The following is a 27,930-nucleotide window of genomic DNA, read 5'->3' as shown; positions in this document are numbered from 1 at the left end:
CACTATTGGAGCTGGCGCGGGCGCTGTGACGTTGTTAGACGTCGGCGTTTTGTAGGGCGTCGGGTAGGCGGCAGCGTTAGAAAAGAGGGCAATACTCTCCAGCACACCACGGAGGCCGGCGCAGCGTTGCCCATTTGACTCGTGTTGTCTATTGAGCTGCGCCTCTTGAGAAGATCGCGCGCCTTAGGGGCGGGGCCGCGGGGAGGTCTCGTCGTGTGTTTGCTCACGCTGTGCCACTGTCACTTCCGCTTCGTCGACTTCCGGCCGCCGCCATCTTGCTAACGCGGAAGTCTCCGAGTGGTAGGAGTCCGGGCCGGGGCGCGGACTGTGCGGCTGGCGCTATGCCGTCGTCGCCTCTACGTGTGGCGGTGGTGTGCTCGAGTAACCAGAACCGAAGCATGGAGGCGCACAATATCCTCAGGTAGTAGGCTGTCCTTGCAGCGTCCCGACCCGCCCTGTGCTAGGCGCCTCGCGAAGGCCTCGAGGGCCGGGCCGCGTCCCGTGCGGGTCCCAGGGACCGGGGTCGCGGGAAAGTCGGTGTAGGAACCGAAATTCCGCGATGGTAGGAGTCTCGACCCGGAGGCCCGTAGGGAAGAGGCTGTCGCGCGGGCCATTGCGGGCGAGATCTCGTGTCCGCCAGTGTCGTCGGGCCGGGTTCACTGCGGAGCTCGCGCCGCGTCGCTCCAAGACGGGATGGGTCTGGGAAAACCATGGCCTAGTATGTGGATGTCTTGAATTTGTGCATTTGCTGTTGTGTACATCTATAGCTGTTCCGCAAAACCCCACTTCCTCTAAAAAAGAAATAATTCAGTAGTTCCTGGAACTCAGGAGTTGGGTTTGGCGGTGCTCGGTGGTATTTGTTACTAATTTACGTCTCAGTGACTGCTGTTCGTGCTTCGTAAAAGTTTCTTCCTATTTGGCACAGTTGTTTTGGTACAAGTGGTGGTGGTGGTTCAAAATTATTTAACAGAAGGAGAAATTGACGTTTCTATTACAGTTAACATTTGGTGTAAATGTCACGTTTTTAAGTTTCGTTTTGTCTTTTGAAAAAGGGTCTCGCTGTGTATTTCAGGCTGGCGTTGGTACTTACTGCGTAGCCCAAGTTAGCCCTAAAACTCAGCCTCGGCCAAGCTGAGATTAGAGGTGTTGTCCACCACGCCTTACAACCTTTTTTTTTTTTCCTAGTCATTTTCGATGGTAAAGCACTGTTGAAACAGCTTTTTCTCGAGTTTTTACACATAAACTTTAAAGGGAAACAATTGTTCCTTATATTGGGGTTCTGGTGATGAGTGACTTGGGAAAAATAGGCGCTTACTCCTTTGATTTTTTTTTTTTTTTTTTTTTTTTTTGAGACAGAGTCTTACTGTGTAGTTCAAACTGGCCTTGAATCACTACGTAAGCCAAGTTGGCCTCGACTTTGCCGCTATCCTCCTGAGGTTCCTCCCTCAGCCCCTTGAGTGCTGGAATTACAGGTGTCTGCCACCACCATGACTGGGTTTCTCTCTTATTTTTACAGACGCTGGAAATAGCAAGTATCTGTCATCTGCTAAATTTTTTTGAGGCAGTTTCTCTCAATGTAGTTGACACTGGACTTGAATTCACTATGTATCCCAGGTTAGCCTCAAACTCTCAATCCTGCCTCTCAGACTCCGAGTGCTAGGATAACAGGCGTGCCACCATGCCCAATTGTACCTTATGTTTATCACACAAAAACATTAATTTATCAGGGTGTGGTGGTGCATGCCTGTAATCCCAGCACTCAGCAGGCTGAGGCAGGAAGGTTGTTGAGAGGTGAGACCAGCCTGGGCTACAAAATGAGCTCAAGGCCAGCTTGAACTGCATAGTGAGACCAGTCTCAAACAACAACATTCACTTAGTAACTTTTGGGGGGGGATAGATTGTGATATCCTTTGAATCTAACAAATAAATGTGATGACTGTGTTTATTTATATTTTGTCTCTTTGAGACAGGGTCTGTCTGTGCAGTTCAGGCTGGCCTTGAGCTCACTTTGTAACCCAGGCTGATCTCAAACTTGCAGTGATCCTTCTGCCTCAGGCTCCTGAATATTTATTCATTTTTTTATTAGGACTGCTTTTAAAGTAGAACTGTGCTAAAGTTACATTGTGCTGGGTCTGTATTGGTAAATGCATTTGGGTGCTAAACAGCATTTGTGCTGGGTGTGGTGGTACATACCTGTGGTCCCAGCTCTCCAGAGGGTGAGGCTTATGAGTTTGATGTGGAATACATATTGAGACCATGTCATAAATAATCCATTATAAATCTGATACAGCATGCAAGATTATACCCTTGGGAATATTACCCAAGGCAAACAAAATTTAGTATTTAGTTGTTCGGGAGACCTACTGGTAATTCTTTTTAAAACTTTTCTGTTATGTTTTCATGATACAGTCAAAATGGAATCCTTCAAAGGGTATCTTTTATTTTTGGCTAGGTGTGGTAGTGGGCATGATAATCCTAGCACTCTGGGAGGCTGACACTCCCATCCAGGAAAAGTAATATCACCATTATTGGGGAGACAAAAGCCTTGGGTTTAATCCGAAGTAACCCTCTCTTTTCCAAAGAAACCCTGCAAGCTTGTTAGGTAGTTTTTTGTATCGATACTGGGGCTCAAACTCAGGATGTCATTAACACTAAGCTTTATCCTCAGCCTGTTTTATTTTTATTTTGAGACAGCCTCTTGCTGACTTGTCTATGCACAACTCAAGTTTCTATTCTTCTGCATCAGTCTCCCTTAATGCAGAGGTTACAAGTTTTTCCTATTCTGAAATATGTTGAAGTCATGCCCATCTTGTGCATCTTAAGACAGTTGCTGAAAAAATCCTTATTTAGAGGCTGTATTTGACACAGCAGTGTCTCCTTTAAAGAGGTATGGGATGGTACAGAGGAGTTCCTCTCAGTAATCATTAAATGAAAATAGAGTATTTTTTCTTTTTCTTTTTTTTCAAACTCATCTTTTTCATAGATAAAAAGGAAGAAGAAAAAACTGCAGAAGTATATCAGTCAGTGGGTAACAGTGGTACAATCAGTATACATTGTCATCCCCAAATCCTTCACTCAGAGAACAAGACATCAGCCTTCAATTAATTAGAGTATTTTTAAAAATGACAACTAATACAAAAAACCTTAATGAAAATAATTATATGTGTAAAGGTGTCACTATATACTGGCCTCAAACCTTTAGTACTGCCTCAGCCTCCTGAGTTCTAGGATTGCAAGTGAACCACCTGGGAGGCCAGGGGTGATATTTGTGAGAAATGTCACTGTAGAAAATGAGGAGAATGAAGGTCACATATGAAATACTGTTGGCTGCTTTGCATCTGATATTGTGACTGTTTTAGCTTTCAGTGTCATTTGTTTTGGTATCCTGAATTTTATTTTATTTTTATTTTTATTTTTGGGGTTTTTTTTTCAGACAGGATCTTACTGTGTAGTTCAGGCTGGCTTTGAACTTGCAGCTAACCTGGTGCCTCAGCCTCCCAGGTGCCAGGATTACCAGTATGCAGCACCACACTTGGCCTGAATTTTAGTGTATTTATTCACCTTGAGTTAGGAATGTGGTTACTGGGCCCGGGGTTTAGCCCAGTGGCATAAGCACCTGCCTGGCAAGTGTGAGGTTGTGAGTTCGATCCCTGGTACCGCCAAAAAAAAAAAAGAAAAGAGAGGTGACTTCCGGGAAAACATGGCGGACAGATAACAGCAACTACCGGAGGCTCTCTGAAAGACTCGGCTCAGAAGCCAGGAATGGTGCGGACTAAGGAGACATAAGCAGGTGGAGATATGCTCCGCTGACTCAGGAACGAACTGGGCTGAGAGAAACCAACTTGGAATGCATTGCTGGTGCTAAAACAGGAACAGAAAAGCCTCGGTGTGGAGGCCAGACCCCGCGCCATTGTAAGCCGTGATTTGGGTTTCCCGCCGCACGGCGGCTGGCTGCCTCTACAGTGGCTCGGCAAGGAGAGAGACGCGCAGAAGCTCTGAGAACAGAAATCTGCGAACGGCAGGGAGGCGTGCACTGACTTGTGGTGAGGTGAGTGAGAGAAGCTGACACTCTACCACAGTTTGACTCCAGCGGAGGACTTTCTGGGTCCGAGCAGTCCTGCGGGAGCGGGGCGCGGTGGCGACTCCAGCCACACATCCCCCTCTCGGGCGGGATTGGTGAAAAGTGCCTGGCCTGCGTGACGCTGCCGGCGGACCTGGTAGACTGTCCCAACCCAGATCCCAGAGCCTGACGGTGGCCGGGAGGGGAGACGCGTAGGCTGCCTGGTCCGTAACTCCCTGGTGCGCAGCGGTGAGCGGGAACACCTAACTGGCGCAATTCGATCAGGCTGTGGCTGACTGGGAGAGAAGCTGGGCCTCTTATATAAGCTTGCATATATAAGGAACAGAGAAGAAGAGGCAGCATGGGAAGAGGCAGCAACAAGAAAGGCTCCTCGGCCCCCAATTCTGAGAAACAGGCAATAGCAGACACCGCACCAATATACATAAGGCACCATATAGAGAGCCTCATAGACCAATTCAGGAATGAAGTTATCAACGACCTGAAGCTAGAAGTATGCAGAATAGTTAGAGAAATGCTAAGTACCACCCAAGAAAAAACAGGCGGTGGAATGGAAGAACAGAAAAAAAGGGGAGAATTGTTTGATGGAGAAAACAGAGAAAGCATAGAATACGTGAAACAGGTTCAAAGGGACTACCAAGATACTAAGAAGTCTATAGAAGACTGGCATAACAGCTTGAAAGAAACTAAGGACAGACTATCTGAACTGGAGGGCAGACTTGTAATATGGGAGAATGAAATGAAAAACTTCTTAAAAATAACAAAAAAACAAACAGCAATAATACAAAGACAAGAAGATGATAAGAGGATCCATAACTTAAGGATTAAGAACATAAAAGAAGAAGTAGGGACACAAACGAGTGAACTACAAAAGCTACTCACAGAAATAATCCAGGAGAATTTTCCTAATTTAGCAAAAGGTAAAGATACTCAGATGTATGAGGCATACAGGACCCCAGCTACCTACAACCCAAACAGAGCAACACCCAGGCATATAATAATAAAAATTCCAGAAATTCAATACAAGAACAGAATATTAAAAGCTGTAAGAGACAAGAAACAGACCACTTACAAGGGAACACCCATCAGAATTACAGCAGATTTCTCTGCACAAACCATCAAATCACGAAGAGCGTGGGGGGAAATAATTCAAGCTTTGAAAGATAATAATCTCCAGCCAAGATTGAGATATCCTGCACAACTGTCCCTGGAAATTGATGGAAAAACAAGGTGCTTCCAGGATAAAGAGGAACTGGGGGAATTTGCAACCACCAATTCAACTCTACAGAGAGTATTGCAGGATATTCTAAAAAAAGAAAAATACAAAGAATCCAGAAATAATGGCAGAGAGGCCACAACGAATGGAGCAGAGAACAAAATGAAGAAGACAAACTGACAGCTACTGACAGAAAAAGAGCTCAACAGAAATGAGGCAGAGAAGATTGGATGATAGGAACAGCTATTTTGGAGAAAATGACATCTTAATAGGTAATACTGATTTAGTATCATCTTGTTTTGAAGTCTCATCTAGCTTTCGTCCTTCTGTCTCTAATGGTCTAAATAGGTTGTATCTTACTGGATTTTATTATGTACGATAGTATAAGCAAAAACCTTGTAAAGACAAGGAGATTATACAGAAACCATTATTCATTTTCTGTTAGTCGATTCTAAATACTCTGTAATGCTGTCATTCTCTTGAATGGTTCTACATTGTTTTGATATACTTAATGCTACAGTATATGAAGTTGTACTCAAGGATTTCAAAGAAAGAGACAATATGGTAACTACTTTTAGGTTAGGATTATCTGATGGTGAAACACTATTCTGCTTAAATGGTTATGTTTTGATCTGCACTGTTTCGTTGTTATGCCCTCTTTTATCTCAATCTCTACTCCATTATTTACTTTTTTATCTTTATCCTTTTAATTAAAGGAAAAAAATAGCAGGATATATTATAGTAACCCACTTTGACTTTTCATTACCTTGATTTAAAGCCCTGTATTACTCTCACCATCTGGTTTTTAACTGATGTTCTCCTATTCTGTTTTGCTGGATAGTATCAGGTTCGAAAGTTTAGGCATCAGCTGTGAAGATAATGAGATTCACTATGACGCCCATTCTTGTTGACTTTTATCTACTTTTGAAGACCTACAATGTCTCCAATGTTTTGGTTTTGTCGGTTTTATTCTTTACTGTTTTGTTCAATTGTATTATAACTAACGATATAGGCAATTCTATTAGAGATAGCGGGAGGCATTATAGTAACCATTGTTGATCACCTTGTATTATGTTTTTACATTATCTATTATGTCCACCCTTTTGACTTGACCAATTCTGTTCTGTTATGTCACATTTGGTTTTACTCTCTTCCAAAAAAGTAATAAGAACCGTGGGAGCAATGAAACCCAAAATGTGTAATAGTCATGGTACAAAAGAGAGGAAAAGAAAGTGCTCCAAACTATATAACTGCATGTATATTTAAGTGTATAAGATAGAAAATGATATCACAGAGTTTTATTGGATCAATGAACAGAACTGTTTGCAGTATCATTGATGGAATGTCCACTTTACAAGCTTTAATTTTGTGACTTGAACAATTATTTCTAAGATGACAATATGTAATCCATTAACTAGTGATTTCCTACTGTTCATTTTTTTCTGTAAATCTGTATAACTTGTACCCTTTCCCTGCTTTTTTTTTCTTTTCTCCTTAAATAAAATTAAAAAAAAAAAAAAAAAAAAAAAAAAAAAAAAAAAAAAGAAAAGAAAAGAAAAGAAAAGGAATGTGGTTACAAAACTATATTGCAGTAATCCAGAAGAGTGCCATACAGGCTTGAATATTGTTACTGGTTTACCATTAGTGAACACCTTCTTGATTGCCACTTTTGGGTAAATTTCTAGAGGTGGAATTGCTGAGTGTGAAAGGGAGGTATAAACTGGGTGTGGGGATGTACACTTAACAGGTCCAGCACTCTGGAAGGCTCAGGCACGGGATCACCGATTCAGCCTGGCCTGAGTAACTTAGCAGACTCTGCCTCAAGATAAGAAATTTGGGGCTGAGGCTGGGAATGAAGTTCTATGTGAAAGCTGTGTGTTTAGTCCTAGTAGTGCAGAAAACAAAGACAAACTAAACGTGTTTCACCATGTTTCACATTCTGCCAAATTGCCTTCCACAAAAGTGCGTACGTTTTATTTTTGTTTGTTTTTGAGACAGGGTTTCACTGTGTTTCAGGCTGGCCTTCACCTTTCAGCAAACCTACCTCAGCCTCCTGAGTGCTGGGATTACAGGTATGGGTCACCATGCCCAGCTGGTTTTGGTTTTTTTTGGTTATGCTTATAGCACATAATTTCATTCTTTGAGGGGAGTTGGTAGGTGTACACAACACATCTTAATTCTTTTTACGCTCTCTGCTCTTTCCCTCTCCCATTTAATCTCTTGGTCCTCAATTTGCAAAAGATCTATCCACTCATGTCCTATTGTGTCTTTTATCTTGCTCTATATTTGTGCTTTGGATTTGTCATGTAAGAGACACCATGCAGTACTTACATTTGTGTGTCCAATTGATTTTAATTTGCGATCTTAAAGTGCCCTTATTTCTTACAAGTGATTTGCTTATCCTTTGTAATTATTTATTTACTTAATGTCTTTTTGAGACAGGGTCTCATTATGGGTGGCCTTGAGCTCACTTTGTAGCCCAGGCTTGTCTCCAGCTTGCAACAATCCTCCTGCCTTAACCTCCTGAGTACTGGGGTTTTTAAAGATTTTTTTTGACACAGAATCTCACTATGTAGTTTAAACTGCCCTTGAACTCACTATGTAGTCCAGTCTGGCCTTAAAGTCACAGTGAACTTCTTGTCTCAGCCTCCCAAGTACTGGGGTTACAGATACATGCCACCATGCCCAGCTTTTTTGTTTCCATTGTTTGCCTTCTTTTCTCATCATTTTTGTTGTTGTTGCTTTCCTTTCCTTCCTTTATGGCAGAGTAGCACTGCCTTGTGTGTAAATAATTGGATTTCTCTATCCATGTGTTGATAGATAAACACACTGCTTCCAAGATGCAACTATTATGGATTGTGGTGCTATAAATATGGATATGCTTGTGTCACTGTAATTTGATGTCTTTAACTGTTTCAGGAAGAGTCTTAGAATGGGAATAACTGGGTCAAATGGGATTTCTGTATTTAGTTTTTTGAGAAATTTATACACTCATTTCCATAGTGGTTGTACTATAGTTTCATGTCCTACTAACAGAGTTCTTTCCAAACTACATAGTTTTCATTTTCTCTCAACGTGGATTTTATTTTTAGGTTGTTAGGGTAAAAGAGATTGCACTGTTTTTTCAGTGTTAAAATTATGATTAGATAGACTCTGTTATGCACACCTGTTGCTCCAGCTAATTAGTGGCTGAGGCAGGAGGACTACCTGATCCCAGGAGTTGAGACCAGCCTGAGCAAAATAAACCTCGTCTTTATGTTCTGTCATGTTGTTTTATGTCCTGTCTCGTCTTGTTTGTTTTGTTTTGATAGAGTCTCACTGTGTGGTTCAGGCTATCTGAACTCACTGTGTGACCCAGGCTGGCCTTGAGCTTGCAGCACTTCTTCCTCAGCCTCTCAAGTGCTGGAATTACATTTGTGCACCACTAAGCCCTCAAGTGTGATACTTTTTTTTTTTTTTTAAAGAGCAGAATATATTTATTGAGAGAAAGAAAGCTTCTGAGAGACAGAGATAGAAGGGGGTCCCTAGTGGATTGCCCAGGTCTGATCCTGTCTAGTGTTATATAGCACTTTAGGTTGTAGTTACCTGTCAGACATCTGAATACTAGAAGAACTAGGTAAACACCAAATAATTGAGATTGAAATGGTAATTATACATATGTGTAATGAAGTATGAGATGTGATCTAAATATATAATGATTATTTAAATTTCTTCTTCTTTTTTTTTTTTTTTTTTTTTTTTTGTCCTTTTGAGACAGGGTCTTTCTGTGCAGTTCAGGCTGGCCTTGAGCTTCCTTGTATCCTAGGCTGGTCTTGAACTTGCAACGATCCTCCTGCCTCAGCCTCCCAAGTGCTGGGATTACAGGTGTGCACTACCATGTCTGGCTGATTGTTTAAATTTCAAAAACTTATTACAATAAAAGATGTTACTGCCAGGCATGGTGGTATACACCTGCAATCCTAGCACATGGGAGGCTGAGGCAGGTGAATTACCATGATTTCCAGACAGGATGATTATAGTAAGTTCCAGGCCAGCCTGAGCTGCATAATGAGGACCAGACCTTGTCAAAAAGCAGAAACAAAACACAAAGGTTTACTGTGTTCTTCCCCCTTGTTCTGAACATATTTATCTCCCTGTTTACTGCCAGTTTCTGAAGCAGTTCTGGAAGCCCTCTTGTGTCTTTACAAATATGATGAGTGCTGCTGCAGAGTGCCATCCAGAGAAAAAGTGGGCTCCTAAAACCATCACAGGGCAACCTCTTCCACACCTCATTCACCAGAGCTGGTGGTTTGTGATGTCCAGCTCCTCCCTGAAGTAAAATAACCGTAAACGGTAAACCTTTTGAATTGACTCAAAACATCAAGATGGCGATGGCCGTGCATCTTGACACGGAAGAGGACCTATAGAAGTGTTACAAGAAAGTGGCAGAAACGATAGAATAAGTGTGTTTGCAGGGAGCGAAACTATTTTAAGGGAGTTTAGTGGCAGAGCTTCCCAGGCCACGGTGAGACAGAGGGACTCAGCTCCTCCTTCTGATGAGTCCACACTTTAGACCACTCAAGTTGTGGCTTGGCACAACATGGTACCAGACAGAATTTGAACACAGGATGCTTGAGATATCCTGAAACCCCCACCCCTAGCTCCCTTCCCTAAGACTGGGTCCTAGGCTGCATTGCCCTGAGTGAGCTGTTCTGTACACGGAAAGGATATCTGGCTCTGCCCTGTTGCCCTTCTGAGTATACCTTGGTTCTGGGCACACTAGAAGGAAACTGGAAACTAATTGTGAAGGTGGAAGGATTTGGAATTCTTTTTTTTTGGTACTGGGAGTTGAGCTCAAGACCTTTCTCCTGCTGGGCAGGCACTATACTGCTGAGCTATAGTCCCTAGCCCTATTGTTTTGTTTTGTCTTAAGACAAGTTCTCACTGTGGAGTTGACTGGCTTTGAATTCACTGTGTAGCCCAGATTGGCCTCAGACTCTCAGCAATCCTCCTGCCTCAGCTTGCCAAGTGCTGGGTTTAGAGATGTGTGCTGCCAGCCAGGCTAGGACTTGGAATCTTGTCTGTAGAAAGGACTGCGGACGCTGAAGATCTGGCTCTCATGGAGCAGACCTGCCTTTGGGGGCTTTTGGGATTGTGCATCTGGTTTTATCCTGGTTCTCCAGAGCGAAGGTAGAGTTCTGCCTGAAGCCACCATTGAGACAGAACTGGGTAGTTCAAGCAAACTAATAGTTTCCATACCTCGAGAGCTGTGGTGCTGTTTAGGATTATCTTCTCCAGGCCAACTTTGTAGGTAAGAAATTAATGGGAGCCCAGAGTAGGACTGGTTTGGCAGGTTTATACCTGGTTAGTAGCATATTCTTGCTGATAACCGTTGAGTGTTCCAGCCAGCTGTGGGTTCCTGTGCCACCTGGCCATCTGAAGTACCTGAGATGCCACCCTGTTCTAGTGCTGTGAGATGTGACGCCTCAAGATGACAGAGCCTGGAGGATGGCATCAGCAGAGAGGACAGGACCGTGGGCTCAGACCCAGAGAGGAGATCCGTAAGCAGAGGTGCTGGCAGGACAGAAGTAATAGGTGTTTCTTACCACGTATGGGCAAGCATGGCTCTGTGCAGGCACACAAATCATTTCATAACCCGATTAGGAGCCTCTGAACTTTATATGACCTTATGAAAGGTTAGGAATAGAATCAGTCTTAGGAAATGTGCGGTTGTGTGTCTGTAGGGTCTAGATTTTGTCAGGTAATGGCATGGATTGTGTTGTTATGTTAGTATTTAGGGAATTTGCTGTTGCCCCAGTCTTGCATTGAAACGGTGATCTGAGCAGTTGATCTGTGCTGCATAGACTGTGGCTGGAGGAAGGCTGATTGGCAGTGAGTCTGGCTCACCTTTAGTAAAGTGATTTAGGATCATTAACTGTTTCCTTATTAAGAGAGAGCATGCTTTAGTTTTTTTGTTTGTTTGTTTGTTTTCAAGTCTGCGTTCAAACTCAGGTGATCCTCCTGCCTCAGGCTGAGATGCTGGGATTGCAGGGGCACACCACTGTGCGTGGAAGACACGTACATGCTTTTGGAGGCAGCAGGTCCAGAGTGTCAAATCTTCATCTGAAGCAGGTGTGGTGGCACATGCTTTCCCAGCATTTGGGAGGCTGAGGCATGAGGATCCTTGTGAGTTTGAGCCTAGCCTGGGCTTCATGGCCAGCCTGAAGTGTATGAGACCCTGTCTCAGGAAACAAACAGAATTCCAAAATCATTTGCAAACTTTCAAATAATGACTACAGTGTAGAACATTAGAATATAGAAAAGATACTGTAACCCATGCTGCTAATTTGAAGACTTTTTAGGGCTGTTTGGTGTTCATTTTTTCATTATTTTACCTTCTGCTTTTGGGATAACAAGTTTAGCATTCTGTTGTTTACTTTAACATTGTCTACAATGGCCTCACATATGGTAGGTAAGTGCACTGCCATTGAGCCACACGCTTAACTGCCATGCCTGTCCCTTTTTGAAACTTTGAGTCAGGGTCTTACTATGTTGCTTTGACCAGCCTTGAATTGGTGATCCTCCTACTGCAGTTCCCCTGAGTAGCTAGGATTGCAGGTATACACCATCATATATTACTGCAAAGCATCTTTCTGGTAAATCTTTGGTACTTGTTGTGTTTTGTTTTTTGAGACAGGGTCTCACTATGTAGCCCAGGCTGACCTTGAACTTGCAGCAGTTCTGCATTAGCGTCCCACTGGGATCACAGGTGTGTGTCATCATACTCAGCTCAATTTTTAGTACTCGTAAAGACATTTGTTAGACCAGTCAAATGAATACTTGTTTGGAAGATTAGTTTACAAGATACTCAGCCTTTCTGACAAAACTCTTCAGTTGTCAGGAATACCGGGTAGCACCCAGAGTGCTTATGTAAGCAGCAGATTGTCACAGTGCGAGCTGGGCTGTGTCAGTGTAGCAGCTTCAGAGGAGCAGCCCTGCTGTTGCTCATTAGCCTTTTTGCCACTTGGGAACATCTTGGAGGGGGACAGGCTGCATTTTGTTTTATTTATAAGTAGGCTTGCTTAAAGTAACATTGCAGGGAAAACGGGGCTGCCGGTTTGGTGTGACAGAGTAGGAACTGGAGAGTGAGCACAGGGAAACAGACATTCAACCAGTGGGGAACAGAGGTCCTGGTGCATCCTTGGGGTGTGGGAGCTGGCCAGCCAGCCAGTTCTGTGGCTGCCCTGGGACACTGGCAGATGACAGGAGGCTCCCATGTGACAGACCTGTGTCTTGGGCCACAGAGCCTCCCAGGAACCTGGTGGGAGTTGTGACTGTGTGTCCCTGCCCTGTCCAGACATCTCATGTGCTGTGATAAGGCCACAGTATGTGCTTGTGGTGCCCCTTCCTCTCCTGCCTTTTATTTTTACTTTGTTGCTGTATTTTGTCTTCAGACAGGGCCTGCCAGTGCTACCCAGGCTGGCCTTGAATGCCAGGGCTCAGTTGACTCACCTGAGCAGATGCCAACAGTGCCTGACTTCCCACTCGCTGTTGTTATTTTGTTTTTAAATTTTGGTTTTTTGAGACAGGGTCTCACGTAGTTCAGGCTGGCCATGAGCTTACTGTGGAGCCCATGTTGGCCTCAAACTCATGGTGATTCTCCTGTTTTAGCCTCCTGAGAGCTTAGATTATAGACATGTGCCACCATGCCTGACTTCCCACCCATTTTAATAAATTAGTACTTAGAAGAAATGATTGAGAGGAGTTGAATTTTGTATATGCATGCCTTTTGCTTTTCCTGCTATTCAGAATAAGTTTGGTAGCTGGTAGGCCTGCAATCTCTATATAGTGAGAGACTCAGTCAGGAGGAACAAATTCAAGCCTCGTCTAGACAGTTTGCTTGTTTAGCCAGACCCTGTCTCAGACTGAAAAATAAGTGTGAAGGGCCTGAGTACAGAAGAAAACTTGCACCTCCTTGGACAGCTGCCTCAGCTGCCCAGAGCACTGGGTTACAGGTGTGCAGCACCATGTCAGCTGGATATGTCTTTAGATGGTGTGTGGAAGGGCCTGTGCTCTTCTGTGTCTTCCAAGCGCATGTCTTTGTCTCTTCATAGTAGTGCCATTAATAGCTGTTAGTGGCCTTGGGGCAGAAGGATACTGTTGGGGGGCTGTTTTGATTCTGTGCTGTCTGTCAGGGGTCTGAAGTATCCTATTTTGCCAGTAGAGCCGTCACCTACCTATTAGCCCACAGCGCAGTGAACAGGTTCAGGAAATCTGTCTATGTGGTACCTTTGTCCTCATTTCTTCCTGTTAGTCTTTTCCTGGGTTGGGGCTTAAACTGTGCACATGCATGGGTGCTGAGCTGCCTCCCTGCCCAGTGCTCCTCTCCAACCCGTCTGGGTAGTGCTGGTGCTGGTTTGTGGGAGAGTTGGGGTGCTGATGGAATGGAGGTACCTCTGAGCCCTTAGTTCAGGGTTTCTTCAGAGATAGAGTCTGTGTTTGAAATACAGAGCTGGAGAGCCGGGCGTGGTGGCTCACGCCTATAATCCCAGCACTCGGGAGGCTGAGGCAGGAGGATTGTTGTGAGTTGGAGACCAGCCTGGGCTACAAAGTGAGCTCAAGGCCAGCCTGAACTGCATAGTGAGACCCTGTCTCAAACAGACAAAAAAAAAAAAAAACAAAAAACAAAAAAAACCCCCACAAAAACACAAACAGTTGGAGGGGAATTCTGTTAAGTACAGTTAAGAATAACCTGCCACCTGTATCAACATAACCATGTGTGTAACCTGTGAGACAGATTTAAAACTGGCTGTCCTGACCTTTCAGTGGGATGTCTGTGTCTGCAGGTGGTCTTTCCTTCTCCTGGTGAGCCTGCCGGTGTCACTTGGCTGTTCTTCACCCACGTTGCCTGTTAGCGTGGGCTCCGTGCTTTGCCATGGTTTTCAGGCATTTTCAAAGGCATTGTCCTCATCTGCACCTGCTGGGTTATGGGCAAGCAGCTACAGCTGCCAGCTTCTTCGCTCCAGCAGGGCCCTCTCATGTCCTTAGATCAGGGACGTCTTGCCAGCACAATGGGCTGCCAGGGCCCTGACAGGAGAGTGTCCTAACAAGCAGTTCAGCCTGGGCGGCTGCTGTAGCAAGCAGCAAACTTTGAGAGGTTTCTTAGGAATCCTGTGAACCAGGACTGGGGAACATAGAAAGCGTCCTCACATCCAGGTGATGGTCGGTCAATCCTTCTGTCTGTAGAGCAGCAGTGTTAAACAGCTTCTGTGTTTACAGGTCATCTAACCACAGATTCTGCTTGGATTGGTTTCACCTAGTTTTTGTGAACCTTGCTTTATCTTTTTTCTGCGTTTTGTTTTGTTTTGATTTTTGAGACAATGTCTGGCCATGTAGCCCAGGCTGGGCTCTAACTCTTGGTGATCCTTCTGCCTCAGTCCTCCTGAGTGCTGCAATGACAGGCATGCACCACTATACCCACCTATAATTCTCCACCCCACCAAAAAAAAGTCAAAATATTTAAAGTTATATTAAAAATTCAAAGTACATGCGTATCCTCCCAGCACCCCAGGAGACTGAGGCAAGAGGATTGGTACCATTTCAAGGCTTGTTTGAACTATACAACGAAACCCTGCCTCAAGAAATAAAAATAAAAACTTAAAAAGCTTGTGTCTAATATTAATACAGTCATTCTGTCCACTCTCAGTTCATAGTTTGGGAACCTTGTGTCTGTCTTAACCCAGCTGTGATGCTCTTTCTCCTTTTTTGTCTTCCAGCAAGCGAGGATTCAGCGTCCGATCCTTTGGAACAGGAACTCACGTGAAACTCCCAGGACCAGCACCAGACAAGCCCAATGTTTATGATTTCAAAACCACATATGACCAGATGTACAATGACCTGCTCAGGAAAGACAAAGAACTGTATCCCAAGGCTGCCCCTAGGGTGCTCAGGGGGTCTTCTGGCAGGTGTGGTCTGTGCCGGGCATACCTACCCTCTACTCTGCACGGAGGTGTCTGGGTGATGTGAGCATGGGTGTGCTGTGCTGGCCCAAGCCCTGTTCTCAGCATTTACCAACGCTCAGTGTCTCTTCCTGCTGCCCACTGGACAGCCCCAGAGCTAGATCCATTGTGCCAGTGGACATGTGAAACCCTAAATGCAGACCCAAATCAAACCCTGCGCTGATGTGGTCAGACAGAGGTGCTGGTGATGAAGCAGGGCCCACAGAGAGAGCAAGGAAAGTCCAGGGCTGGTGTGCGTGCCTCTGCAGGGCCATGTGTGGGGCTCTGACAGGCGGTGGGGCTGCTGTACACACTGGGGTCTATGACAGGTGAAGAAGGGAGATAGAAGCAAGTGATACAGGAGAACTTTACTTCCTTTCGGGAGGAGATAAAACAGACTGTGCCTGTTGCTTAAGACTCACGTGAGAAGAGTAGTTTTTTTTTCCCTGATCTTTTTTTGGGGGAGGGTGGGTCTCACTAGGTAGTAGTTCATGCTGGTGTTGAACTCATTTTGTAGCCCAGGCAGACCTCAAACTTGTATCAATCCTCCTGCCTCAGCCTCCCAAATGCTGGGACTATATGTGTACCACCATGCCTGGTTTGGAAAGGTAGCTTTATAATGGCTTTCTGTGACCGGAACACCAAATTGTATATTTCCTAATTGCTGCCACACATGATTTTCAGGGCTGGAGTATCGCTTTATGGACAGGTGGATGAGGCTCTGAGTTCAGTCCTTAGTACTGAGAAAAAAAGAGCTCCAGGCCAATGCGTGCTTTGTGATAATCAGAATGAGGTCACACATGCTTTAGGCAAATGAATATAAGCAACAAACTGGAAATGTTTTACTTCTACTTTGGCTGTGTTTGTTTGTTTTTTTTGAGATAGAATGTTGCTATACAGTTGCTGGCCTTGAACTCACATTTTCCAAATGCTGGGACTATAGATGTGTACCACCACTCCTGGCACTTTGGCAGTTTTGCGATTTTTAGTGAGCTAAAAGTGAAGTTGGACATAGTGGTATGTGCTGGTGATGCCAGCTGATTGAACGGTTAAGGCAGGAGAAGCCCATGGTTAAGAAAGCCTTGATAACTTAAGATTGTGTCTCAAAAATGGTACTTAATAAATTGAAAACATATATGTGGGTTAATAGGTAGCAGAGAAGGCCCTGAATTTTCTAGCAGAGTGTATACCCTGACAGTCAGGCATCTTGTGCCTGCCTCAAGTTCCTCCTTGAGTCGCAGTTGAAAGGTTGGCAAGGGTAGAAACATAGCTGTTTCCTGTCAGCGCCTGCCACCATGCCAAGCTGGGAGCCTGAGTCTGGATTGCCAGTGCCCATGATGTAGTGATCCTGGTGGCAGGTTCCTGGGGATCGCAGCCCATCCTGGAAACCAGGCCTGTGTTGGGACATGTCTCCACAGCTGCCCACACAGTGCTGGGCCTGATTGGAGTGGCTGTGCTGCTTTGACGGCTGAACCGAGGCTTGGACACTCACCCTGAAATCACCTCTGCTCAGAGTGCCCATCCCTTTGCCTGCTGTTCCTGAGCCTTACAAAGAACCATAAAATTTCTTGCTAGGAGTCTTTCTGGGGCTGGATGCTTTCTTTAGCCCTGGGAAAAACTCAAGGAGAAAAGAAAATGAAAACTATTCTTAAGTTAGTATCATCCTGGGGGGGGGGTAACTGGGAATTGAACCCAGGGCTTTTGCATAGAGCTGCATCCCCAGCCTGCCTTGCCTTTTGAGTTTTGAGATAGGTTTCACTAAGTCATTTAAGTTGGTTGCCTAGGCTGGGCCTAAATTTTTAATCCTTCTGCCTCAGCCTCCCACAAGGCTAGGATTATAGATGTGTACCACCACATATAGCTAGTACTATTCAGCTAGTACTATTTCCTTCTTTTGAGACAGGGGCTTGCTATGTACTCCAGGCTGGCCTTGAACTCACTGTGTGACCCAGGTTGGCCTGGACCTCAGAGTGATCCCCCTGCCTCAGCTTCTCAAATATTATAGATGTGCTTCACATCCCTGGCTGTCATACCATTCAGTTTTGATACTCTTGTACTCCATATGACAAATAAAAATAAGTTCTAGTGTGCAGGCTGATTCTCCCTTAAAACTAAACCAACTTCTCTTACCTGGTAGTGGACTGGCCTCCATTTCTGGGTGGAGCAGCACTTACTGAATCTAGGGAGGGCCCTGCTGAGGGAGAGGCAGCCCGGTGGTTCTCAGAGGAGCCAGGCCAGTGCCAGGGGCCTTCTGTTCTGGGGTATGCAGTGACTGTCCATCACCCGAGGTATTTGCTCCTTGACAGCACTGTCAGGAAGTCACCCTAAGGGCCAAGGATATAGCTCAGCAACACAGTGCCTGCCTGGCAAACGTGAGGTTGTGAGTTGAGTTTCACAATGCCAAAAAAGAAGTCATCGGCAGGCAACTCTGGGATGGCCTCACCTTGCCAGCTGCTTTTCTTCAGTGGGTAGACCCACCGTCAGGTCTTCTCCATGAAGCCTAGAAGTGCTTAGCTACCCTGTTTGCAGCATTGCCCTCAGCTGGCAGAAGACAACTCTAGGAAGCTCACTGGCTGTGGCAGGTAGCTGACCAAGGCAAGGACGCTGGGTTCGGGAGGGCTGGAGGTGGTAAATGGTGCCTGGGCAGGACGGGATGGAGCCCCTCCAGCGGGGCTCCCCTGAGGGCTTTACTCAGCATACACATGAGAGCAGGCAAGAATTTGAAGATCCTTAAGAAATTAACTCATGGTTTACAGAAATGATGCATGATAGTTGTTATCATTTGTAGTGGCGGGATAGACTTGTTTTTTTTTTAATCATCAGTACTGGGGATCAAAATCACGACTGCCTGCTTGCAAGGCAGGCACCTACGCCGCTGAGCTAAATCCCCAGCCCCAGGATACACTTTTTTTGAGGGGGGTTATCTTTGAGACAAGATCTCGCTGTGTAGCTAGCTTAGGCTGCCCTTAAAATAATCCTCCTGGCTCACCCTCCAGAGTGCTGGGATTTCAGGTGTGCAACACAAAGCCTAGCAAAGACATTTTTTTAAAAATTGGTTCTTAATTTTGAGCTACATTTTTTGTTACATTGCTCAAGCTACAGTCAAACTTGGAATCCTGCTTCAGCCTTCAAGAAGCTGGAGTTACAAGTGTATACTATGGATCACACATAGAATCTTTCAAATGTAGCTCAGAGATAAAATCTGGAGCACTGAATTTAAGCGTTAGGAAGGGCTTAAGTGCTCAAGGGAGATTATGATGTGGCTTGATTGGAAAATGGTACCAGCCTTGGCCTGGCATCCCTGAAAGCTACCTCTGCCATCCTTTTGCCGGGCTGCCAGGGCCCATTTCCTTGAACATGCCTCCTCCAGAGCACTCAGGAGTGGGTTGGCCCATGCTGTGCTGCTGAGCCAGTGCTGCTATGGAGACACACATGCTGCCATCTGGCGTGCTCCCTGTGATAGCTATCCCAGGTCAGAGCAAAGTGGGTGGGAACCTGATCTGCCCTGGGTCTGGGCAGGCAGCAGCGCACTGTGGGGTGTCAGTCATTCCCCCAAGCTTAGGGCTGACTGGTTGCCATGCGGGAGGAGGTGCAGACTGCATCTCACCAGCCCAGAAACATCAGCCCTTCCATGCTTTGACTTCATTAGAAAGTGACCCATTCGTCGCCACTGTCTTGCTTTAATTTCTTAAATATTTGACTGTAAGTAAATGATTTTGATTGGTTTTCCAAAAGAGAAGGAATGGCTGCCTGACATGTCTTGCTGTATGATTCACATTGGCCTTGAGGTATTGTGTAGCCCAAGCTGGCCTTGAACTTGTGGTAATCCTGCCTCAGCCTCCCAAATCCTTAGATTATAGGCATGTGCCATCATGCCCAGCTCAGTGACAACTCTGTGTGTGTTCCAGTAATTGAACTAAGGACCTAGCACTTGCCAGGCAGGTACTAGGTACTTGTGCTGATGAGCTATATCCCTGGCTCTCGGTGGGAGTTGTGAGAACAGCAGTTTTACTGGGCTAAAAGCCTTGTTTAATTTAAACTAGTTGTTTTCCTTCCACTGTGTTGATAATACCAGACTGAGTTGATTAATTATTTCACTGTTTCCATTAGAAATTGGGTACAAATAGTTTACCTGGTGTGTCAGTGATACGAAATCTGAATTCACCTGGCTTCCAAAGACTAATCAGTGCTCTCTCCAACTGGGTGTGGTGGTTGTGCACATAATCTCAGCACTCAGGAGGCGTGGCTGGAGGATTACAATTCCTAAACCAGCCTGGACTATGTAGATGACACTGTCTTCAAAAATCAAATCAGTTAATACTTAAGTTAATTCAACTTTTGTTACAAATCTTTGCTTTTTTTTTTTACTGGTACCAGGGATCGAACTCACGACTGCCTGCTTGCAAGGCAGGAGCTTATGCCGCTGAGCTAAATCCTCAGCCCCATTCTTTTTCTTTTTTGAGACAGGATCTTGCTATGTGACCCCAGGCTGGCCTTGACTTCACAGCAGTTCTGTCTCAGCCTCTAGAGTGCCTGGGTTATAGGCATGTACATCATACACAGCTGAACATCTGGTTTGGGGACAGTACAGGATTTAACTTGGGCCTGGTACATGGTAGGCACATGCTGTTCCCCTGAGAAGGTAACCCTAGTGCTTTTTGTTTTTGAAAAACAGGATCTTACTGAACTTCCCAGGCTGGCTTCAAACCTATAACCATCTTGCTTCAACCTCCTAAACAGCTGGGGTTATAGGTGTGTATCACCACACTATCTGTATTTATTTACTTTGCTGTCCTGTGAATAGAACCACGGCCTTCACACTGAGTTATGTCTTAACCTTTTTATTTTTTTGAGGCAGGGTCTTACTAAGTCATGAAGTAGCCTGGGCTGGGCTCAAACTTGAGGTTTTCTTATCTCAACCTCTAGTAGCTGGGATTTCAGGCATGTGCTTCTGAGCCAGTGTGGTTTGAGGCCAGCCTGCGCAGTCTATCGGGGCCTTGTCTCAACATCTTAAAAGGCTGAAGTGGTGCACCTTTGTGAGAGAGTGCTTGCCTGCTGCTGCCAGGCCCTGGCTCTATCCCCAGCACTGCAAAACAGGAAAGTAAAATGTCTTTTTATTTGGATGCTTTTTAGAGAGGAGCAGTCTATCAAAATCATGGCATACCTGTGATTTCCATTTAAAGTAGACAGTTACATGGTGTCAGCATTACAGCTGTGTTAAGTATCACTCCAGTTGACTTTTTAAAAAAATTTGGGTACATTTTAGGTATACATAATGATCATATGCATCATAGACTCCAACTGCTTTCTGTAATGAAGTGTTTTAAAGGAGCTCACACATGCTGGGTGTGTGCCCCAGTGCTGAGGCACCCCTGCCCCCATCATCACTGTAGAACTTTATCCCCCAGGCAGTTCTTCAGCAGTGGCTCCCCCAGCCCTCCTGGCCTCCAAGCCACTGACGCCTTGAGCCTGGATAAGGCACATGGCACAGGTGCTGGACGGGGCTTGGCGTGCTGCCTTTGGAGTGCATGCACTCCGGGGCCTGGACCTGGCTGGCCAGTTTTCAGTGTAAAGTTTTTCTGGTGTCTGTACTTTTTTCGGTTTAGCTGTCACTGCAGGAACAGAAGGGCTGGGAAGCCCTTACATGTGGCTTCAGCTTAAAACTCCCTGGCTCAGTTTGGGGGCTTTCTTTTTAAAAGTCAGTACTAGAAATTGAACATGGGGAACACTGACTTAAAATTCTGACCCATTTTTAAAGTTTTTGAGACAAAGTGTCACTCAGGCTGCTCTGGCTGGCCTCACCTCTGCCTGTCGTGTAGCTGGTATGCCCAGCTGGTGAGTGGCCTGGGAGACCCTGTGGGTCGAAGAGACCAGAGCCTGGTGCCCACCGCTTGGCTTCCACCTGGTGACCTTTGAGAATATGCAGGCTTCTAGATGCCCTTTCTGTGTGGCTTAGGGGTTGAGTCTAGCACCCTGTGCTGTTGTACATCCCCAGCCCATCTGTGGTGTGTGCTGAGCTGAACTGCTCCCTGAATTGCTTTTGGGTTTCAGGCTGGAGTTGGCTTCGCATTTTGGAGCACAGACGGGTGGGACCCACATCAGACCCAGGAAGGGAGTCATGGAAGTGGGTGGCTGCTGAGATGCCAGTAAAATTACCAGGGGTACATTATTCAACACCCCAAAAGGCCAGGGAATCCTTCTGAAAGGTGGCGCTGTGCTGGTTGGCAGGGCAGTCCAGTAGGGCCACCAGAGGCCCATAGTATGTTCATAGAATACTACAAAAGGATTAGCATGCACTGAGGGAAGCTCAGGCAGGAGGAGTGCAAATTCAAGTCTTGCCTGGGCAGCTTAGCAAGATTTTGTCTCAAGGTTAAAAAGGGCTAGGGACATAGTTCAATGCAGAGTGCCCTTGGTTCTATCCTAGGTACTGCCAGGTACATAAGCCATCTAAATTTGTCAGACGTCCATTTAAAGTCACTGCATAGATAATGGCATTCATTACAGCCCTAGTCTTGCAGAAGCAGGTAACGCTGTGGCTCTAAGGGGCACTCGTGAGTTTTATTTGTGGCCCAGCTGTTCCCTAAGCATTCATTTGCAACAGATAGAGCTGAGACCTGGGGTGGAGCCCGGAGCCTGCCTGTGGAGGTGCTGTGATACATTGGGGCTGGGCTAGGCTCGGGCTGTGTCCTGCACGGATCCATTTCACGGAGGAGTGCAGGGCTAGAGATGGTTCCTGCGGCTGTGAACCGTGGGGCCTCTCGGCTGTCCTGGATGTTCCACCACGGCCTTCACTTGTTCCAGGGCCAGTTCAGCTTTCCTGGAAACTCAGACTTGGGCTCTCCCTGCACTGTTTGTTTCAAGATAAGCTTGGTGGTTTTGGCTTGGTGGGAATGGAAATAGCTGACAGTCTCCAGATTTCTGCCTCCTAGGAATGCTGCTTGCAGATGCACACCCCCACACTTTTCTCTGTGCTGCTGGGCGTTTGAGCCCTCGGCCTTCTGTTTCTCCCGCCAGTTCCTCCTGCCTGGATTACATTTTGACACAGTCTGATTTGCCCAAGCTGCCCCGCCTCAGCCTTTTAGAGTGCAGCTGTGTCACAGGTCTGCACAGTTGCACCAGCTTTAATTTCTTTCTTGATAGAGTGATTTGGAAGCCACAGTGTATACATTTTTGATGACACTAAGATGCCACTGGTCATAGGGCAGGGTCGTGCCCAGCGGTCATCCCAGCACTTTGGAGGCAGAGCCAGGGGAATCACAAATTTCAGTGTAGCCTGACAACTGAATGACTTAGACCCTGTCTCAGAGTTTAAAAGGGATGGGGACATAGCTCAGTGTGAAGGCAGGATCAGTTGTGGAGGAGGGTGGGGATGAGCTGCCTGCCTTCCGCCTCTTGTTCAGACATCATCGTGGCCTTCCCCAGCCTGCCCAGGTCCCGAGGTGCCAGTCTCTCCCCCAAGCTGGTCGCACAGCTGGAGCCTGGACTGGTCAGGCCCAACATTGCCTCCTACCAACATCTTTCACAATACATGTAGCAGTTACAGAAACTACTCGGTGGGGGCTGGGGATTTAGCTCAGCGGCATAAGCGCCTGCCTTGCAAGCAGGCAGTCGTGAGTTCGATCCCCGGTACCGATAAAAAAGAAAAAGACAAAAAAAAAAAAAAAAAAAAAAAAAGATCAAACTGAAGTGAATAGACTACCAATCAGTTCCTGTTTTGTTTATAAACGTGAAACTTTCGCAGTATACTGCCAGGTTAAAATATAAGCCCGACATTTGAGACCAGGAATTCCAGGCCAGCCTGAGAAAGTGAGATCCTGGTTAAAAAAAAAAAAAACAAAAGAGGGGTGACGTTCAGCGGCAGAGGACCTGGCCAGCAGGCCCAAGACCCAGCTCTGATCCCCAGCACTGCGAGGAAGGAGAACAGCAGTGGAAATGTGTGCTTCTAGTCTGTGTTTTCCTCAACATTCAGACGTTGTGCGGGTGCTGCCCTGACTCACTGTCCACGGAGGCTCTGCTGCCCTCTGCTTGCCCTCTGAAACAAGGATTCCTGGGTGTCTGCAGGGACACCCCGAGAAGCACTGCAGCCTGACCTGTGTGGGCAAGAGGCTGTATGTTCCCTGTGAACTGCTGTGCGGTGTGGCTCCTGGGAGTTAGGTGCATTCAGAGGTCACGTTGGCGGCCTCCCCACACTGCCTGGTGCCAAGCACCAAGGGACGCTTGCTGGCGTAGGGCCACCCATGCACCTCCTACATGCTCTGCTCTGTCTCAGGTCTCAGTGTAACATCTGCACCATCAGGTTATGTATGTGTGGGAGTACAGGAGACTACACCCAGGGCTTCTGTGCTGAGCTGCATCCCTACCCCTTTTTAAAAACTTTTGAAACGGTTCCCCTGAGTCACTGTCACAGGCTGGTCTCAAACTTGCAATGCTCCTGGCTAAACCTCCCAGAGTGCCGGTCTTAGCACACGTCAGCCACTACAGTAACAGCCCTCTAGTCTTGTTTGCTTCAAAGGTCCTGGCTTTCCTTGGGGACCCTTTGGGCATCCAAGGCCTCCAGACTTGGCCCATCTTCCCTGTCTGGCTTGGTTCCATTGGTCCCTAGATGAGCCCCCAGGACTGGAATTAGTGGGCCTTGGCGCTTGTGCATGAGTTGCAGCCTTCCTTCAGCAGCTCCTGAAGTCCCTGCTTGTTGAGGTCCTTCAGACAGTGAAGGGATGTCCACGCAGCAGCCTAGGCTGCCCTGGGTTCTTGGCTCCACTTCGTGCTGTTTAAAATTTTTGTTGTTGCCTCTGAAAACTGATTTTGGTAAGACCCCTCTTACTTACCCTTAAATTCTGGAATCGCTAGCATCTCCTAGGAGAGGAAAACAATCTGTTCTTTATTTCCTGGCCCAGAGTGTTTTCAGCCAGTCCCACAGGCCCCTCCACAGAGGCCACAGGGTGTCGCAGTGCCGGCAACAGGCAGAGTTGCTTGTGCTTGTTGCATGCACTGGGACAGAAGCAGGTGCCAGACGTCTGTTCGCCTTGTTGCAGCCTCCTGCAGTGATGCCAAGATTGATCTGGGTCAGAACCACGTTTGCTGCTTGGTGTTGAGAGTGGGGCCGACCTGCTCTCTGGGGCAGTTTCAAAACTCAGCTGGTCTTACCTCGCATCAACTTTCTGCTTTTGTTTTGAAGTCTTGTACACTTCATGATGCTAACTGCAGACATGGGGTGGAGACTAGAGGTCCAGTGCTTCCCGCTGCCTTTTCTCTACCCCTTCCTCACGGTGCTGGGCATCAGACCTGGCTCAAGTGTTTGGCTTACATCTTAACCTGGCAGTGTACTGTGATACTTCTACATTTGTAAACAAAACAAAAACTGATCTGTACTCCGTTTACTTCAATGTGAGGACACAGTGGTCAGGAACAGACACTGATCCTTGGGAGTAGCTGTGTCACTGCCAGGCAGGTGCCCCTGCACCAGTCTAGGGGCTGGCAAGAGGCACCATGGCTGTTGCAGACATAGTTGCAGTGTAGAAATAAACATGAGCCTTTCCCGCACAGCACTGTGGTCACCGTGGAGACCCTGAGTTCAGCAGAGCCTGCTGGTTCCTGGACCTCTGCCCAGCTCTTCCCCACCCTGGGTGCCTGAGGAGAAGCATAAGTGAAGCAGCCCAAGACTTGTGCCCATTCACTTGAGCCAAACCACCTGGAGTCTGGGAACAAGTGGGCCCAAGTGTAGCAAGCCACTGGGGAGCTGAGGATTGTGAAGCCAGGCTGGTATACACTGAGACCTTGTCTCAAAAAACCAAAATAGCTGGGCATGGTGACACACACCTATTGTCTTGTCATGAGATCACCCTGGGCTACATAGTTCAAGACCAGCCTAAGCTACAGAGATCCTGCTTAAAAAACAAAACAAATTACTAGTAATAAAAGGGGAAGGGATCACACTCAATGGCAGAGTACCCTTAGATTGGATTCCAGTATTGTGGGGGAAGTTAACAGAGTTCTGGGGCTGGGGTGTACCTTAGGGGCAAAAAGCCCTGGACTCGACCCCGAGCACCCAAACACTTCCAGAACAGCTAGTCTTTCCTAAAATAGGACTCAAGAAACTTGTTCCCAGATGCCTGGAGACACTCAGATGACCCCTTTGGCCACAGGGCTCCAGTTCTTTGCACCCTTGGGTGTCGCCTGGGTGAACCCTCACAGGCAGAGTCAGCAGATACCCGTGGTGGACCCTTTCCAGCATGGCCACAGCTCCCTGCCCGTTTGGCAGGTTTTTTTTTTTTTCTCGTTTTTATTGGTACCAGTGATCAAACTCACGACTGCCTGCTTGCAAGGCAGGCACTTATGCTGCTGAGCTAAATCCCCAGCCTTCCGTTTTGCAGGTTTTAAGATGAGGTTTCTCAGGCCTTCCTGCTCCCAGTCTCCTCCTGGAAGGGGGAGGGGCGGATTTGCAGAGTATGTCTCATGCTCTTTGCCAGCCTGACTTGGTGTTTGGTTCAGGAAGGCTGTGTCCCCAGAAATAGGTGCCCAGGGACACTGCTGGCTGCCCTGAGGACACCCTGCTGCTTGAGCAGTCAGGGCCACAGGGAGCCAGAGCTTTTTCTGTCTCCTGGGGTCGACCTGAGGGGGCAACAAGAGACTGGGCCTGGTGGGAACAACAGGGCTTCTGGATTAATGAACAGAAGCTGCTACCCAGAGTTCCTTAACATCAGCACTCAGCTACACCCAGAATGGAATTTTGCATATGCTGGACAGAAATAAGAGAATCAAGCCTCGGCCAGAAAGGTTCCAGAACTGCAAGGACTTGTTTGACCTGATCCTGACCTGTGAAGAGAGGGTTTATGATCAGGTGGTGGAAGGTGAGCCCTGCGTGATTGCTTGGAAAGGGCAGGGCCGGGAGGGCTTCGGGGCAGGTGGATGCCGCCCATGGCACAGCAAGGCGATGCCAAGTCCTCTGGGCTCCGGCTCTGTTCCGTGTGGCACTTGATGTGCCATGGGGACCATGAATGCCACTGCCTCCGTGGGGGTCTTGGCCATGGTGGGCTGGTATCAGGGGTGGCCTTGCTGTGTGTTCAGCTTTTGTCATGCATGGTCCTCAGGGACTCCCTGGCCCGGCTACAGGCACAGTCCTCAGTCATGTTCCCAAACCCCAGAGCCGGCCTGGCAGCAGTGGAGCCCAGCCAGGGCTAGTGGGGCCACATGAGGGCACCTTGCTGTCTGGTTCTGGAGCTTCCAACCTCTTTGTCACTTTGTCCCAATCAGATCTGAATTCCAGAGAACAGGAGACCTGCCAGCCAGTGCACGTGGTCAATGTGGACATCCAGGACAACCATGAGGAGGCCACACTAGGAGCCTTCCTCATCTGCGAGCTCTGTCAGTGTGTGAGTGTGGGGTCAGGTGCATCTCCCCATGCCACAGGCAGAAGCAGAAGACCCAGTTTTGTGTAATGCTGCGCACACCTCTAGGGGACATATCAGGTGGCTTTGGCTCAAGAACGGCCCGACACTTGTTCGTCTGATGGCGAGTGTGTGCATGAGGATGGCCATGTTTGTCCCATTCCCTGCAATAGCAGAGCTCGGGGCCAGGGCCAAGCTTGGCTGCTTCACTGGGTTTGCGCATATCTGCCGCACAGATGCGCGTGTCCCTTCAGACAGCCTCCTCCCAGTCAGCCAGGGGCTGTGGAGTCACCACACAGTGCTCTGTGCTTGGGATCTGCCCAGTCAGTGGGCTTGTGTGACAGTCATCAAGGAATTGGCTTAGCGGGGAGCAGCTCCACAGACAAGCAGGCCCATCAGCCAGAGTTCCATCCCACCCCAGCCGAGGTTTGGTTTCCTGCAGTCTGGTAATCAGTGTGGCTGCTGAAGCTCTGATAGTTGTGTCCATATCTGGCCGGCACACAGTAGAAGCACTTGGAGAACAGAGCTGTCACGAAGGGCTTCTGCTTGGGGGTCTGTGCCAGGCAGGGCTGGAGCTGAGGAGGGAAGGTGTGATGGCAGGCATGGACATCAGGAGGTCTCACGGCATGTGGTAGCGCCTGTGGTTGCAGCCTGGTGGAGGTGAGGCACTGGACACTTCCATGGACAGCCACCTCCCTGCTGGGCAGCTCCAGGGGAATGCCTGGCCCTTGCTGTGACCCATTTTGCTTACCCGCAAGGTGGAAAGGAGTCCGAGCCAGGTTCCTTTGCTCCAGGTCCAACCCCAGGAGGCTGCCACTGGGGGTTCCGCAGGGCCCCGGAGACCAGGGGGAGGCTGCGCCTGGGACTGGTGCTCAGGGTGTGCTCTCCGCAGATCCAGCACACGGAGGACATGGAGAATGAGATCGATGAGCTGCTGCAGGAGTTCGAGGAGAAGAGCGGCCGCGCATTCCTGCACACCGTGTGCTTCTACTGACCCCACCCGGCCTCCTGGATGCTCCCCACCCCCACCCCTGCATCCCACTCCTACCCCCGTGTCCGGGGTACCGCGGTGTCACCCCATGCACTGCGCGGGCACAGGACGGAAGGTGGGCCGCGGGCACGGTCGTCTCCGCCCCCTTAAGCTGGAGAGGACGCGCCCAGCATGTGTGCCTCTGCCTGGCCTGGCCCTTGATCCCCAGCTGTAGGTTGTGCATACCTGAGCGGCCACAGCCCAGCCAGAGGCGCTGGAGTTGCCCAATAAACGAGATGCTGCTA

The 27,930-nt window shown here is 47.5% G+C and overlaps 1 protein-coding gene and 1 long non-coding RNA gene across 2 annotated transcripts; one reads left to right on the top strand and one right to left on the bottom strand.

Annotated features, from left to right (window-relative positions):
• Positions 1-132: 132 nt before the first annotated feature.
• On the top strand, positions 133-27,930 carry Ssu72 (SSU72 homolog, RNA polymerase II CTD phosphatase). Its single transcript, XM_003461510.5, has 5 exons — positions 133-421; positions 15,050-15,193; positions 25,979-26,118; positions 26,522-26,640; positions 27,548-27,930. Exons 1-5 carry the CDS (start codon positions 342-344, stop codon positions 27,647-27,649), a joined length of 585 nt encoding a protein of 194 aa, XP_003461558.1. The 5' UTR covers positions 133-341; the 3' UTR covers positions 27,650-27,930.
• LOC134472865 (uncharacterized) lies at positions 26,046-27,584 on the bottom strand. The gene is made up of 2 exons (XR_010042838.1): positions 27,407-27,584; positions 26,046-27,230 (listed from the first exon to the last, which is right to left on the bottom strand). It is a non-coding gene; the product is annotated as an uncharacterized LOC134472865 (long non-coding RNA).

This window comes from Cavia porcellus, unplaced genomic scaffold, assembly GCF_034190915.1.
Source record: "Cavia porcellus strain 051 isolate PalLab524CR breed Dunkin Hartley unplaced genomic scaffold, mCavPor4.1 scaffold_25, whole genome shotgun sequence".
Taxonomy (NCBI): Eukaryota; Metazoa; Chordata; class Mammalia; order Rodentia; family Caviidae; genus Cavia; species Cavia porcellus.
Note: the sequence above shows the minus strand (reverse complement) of the source record. Positions and strands in the feature narration are given on the sequence as shown.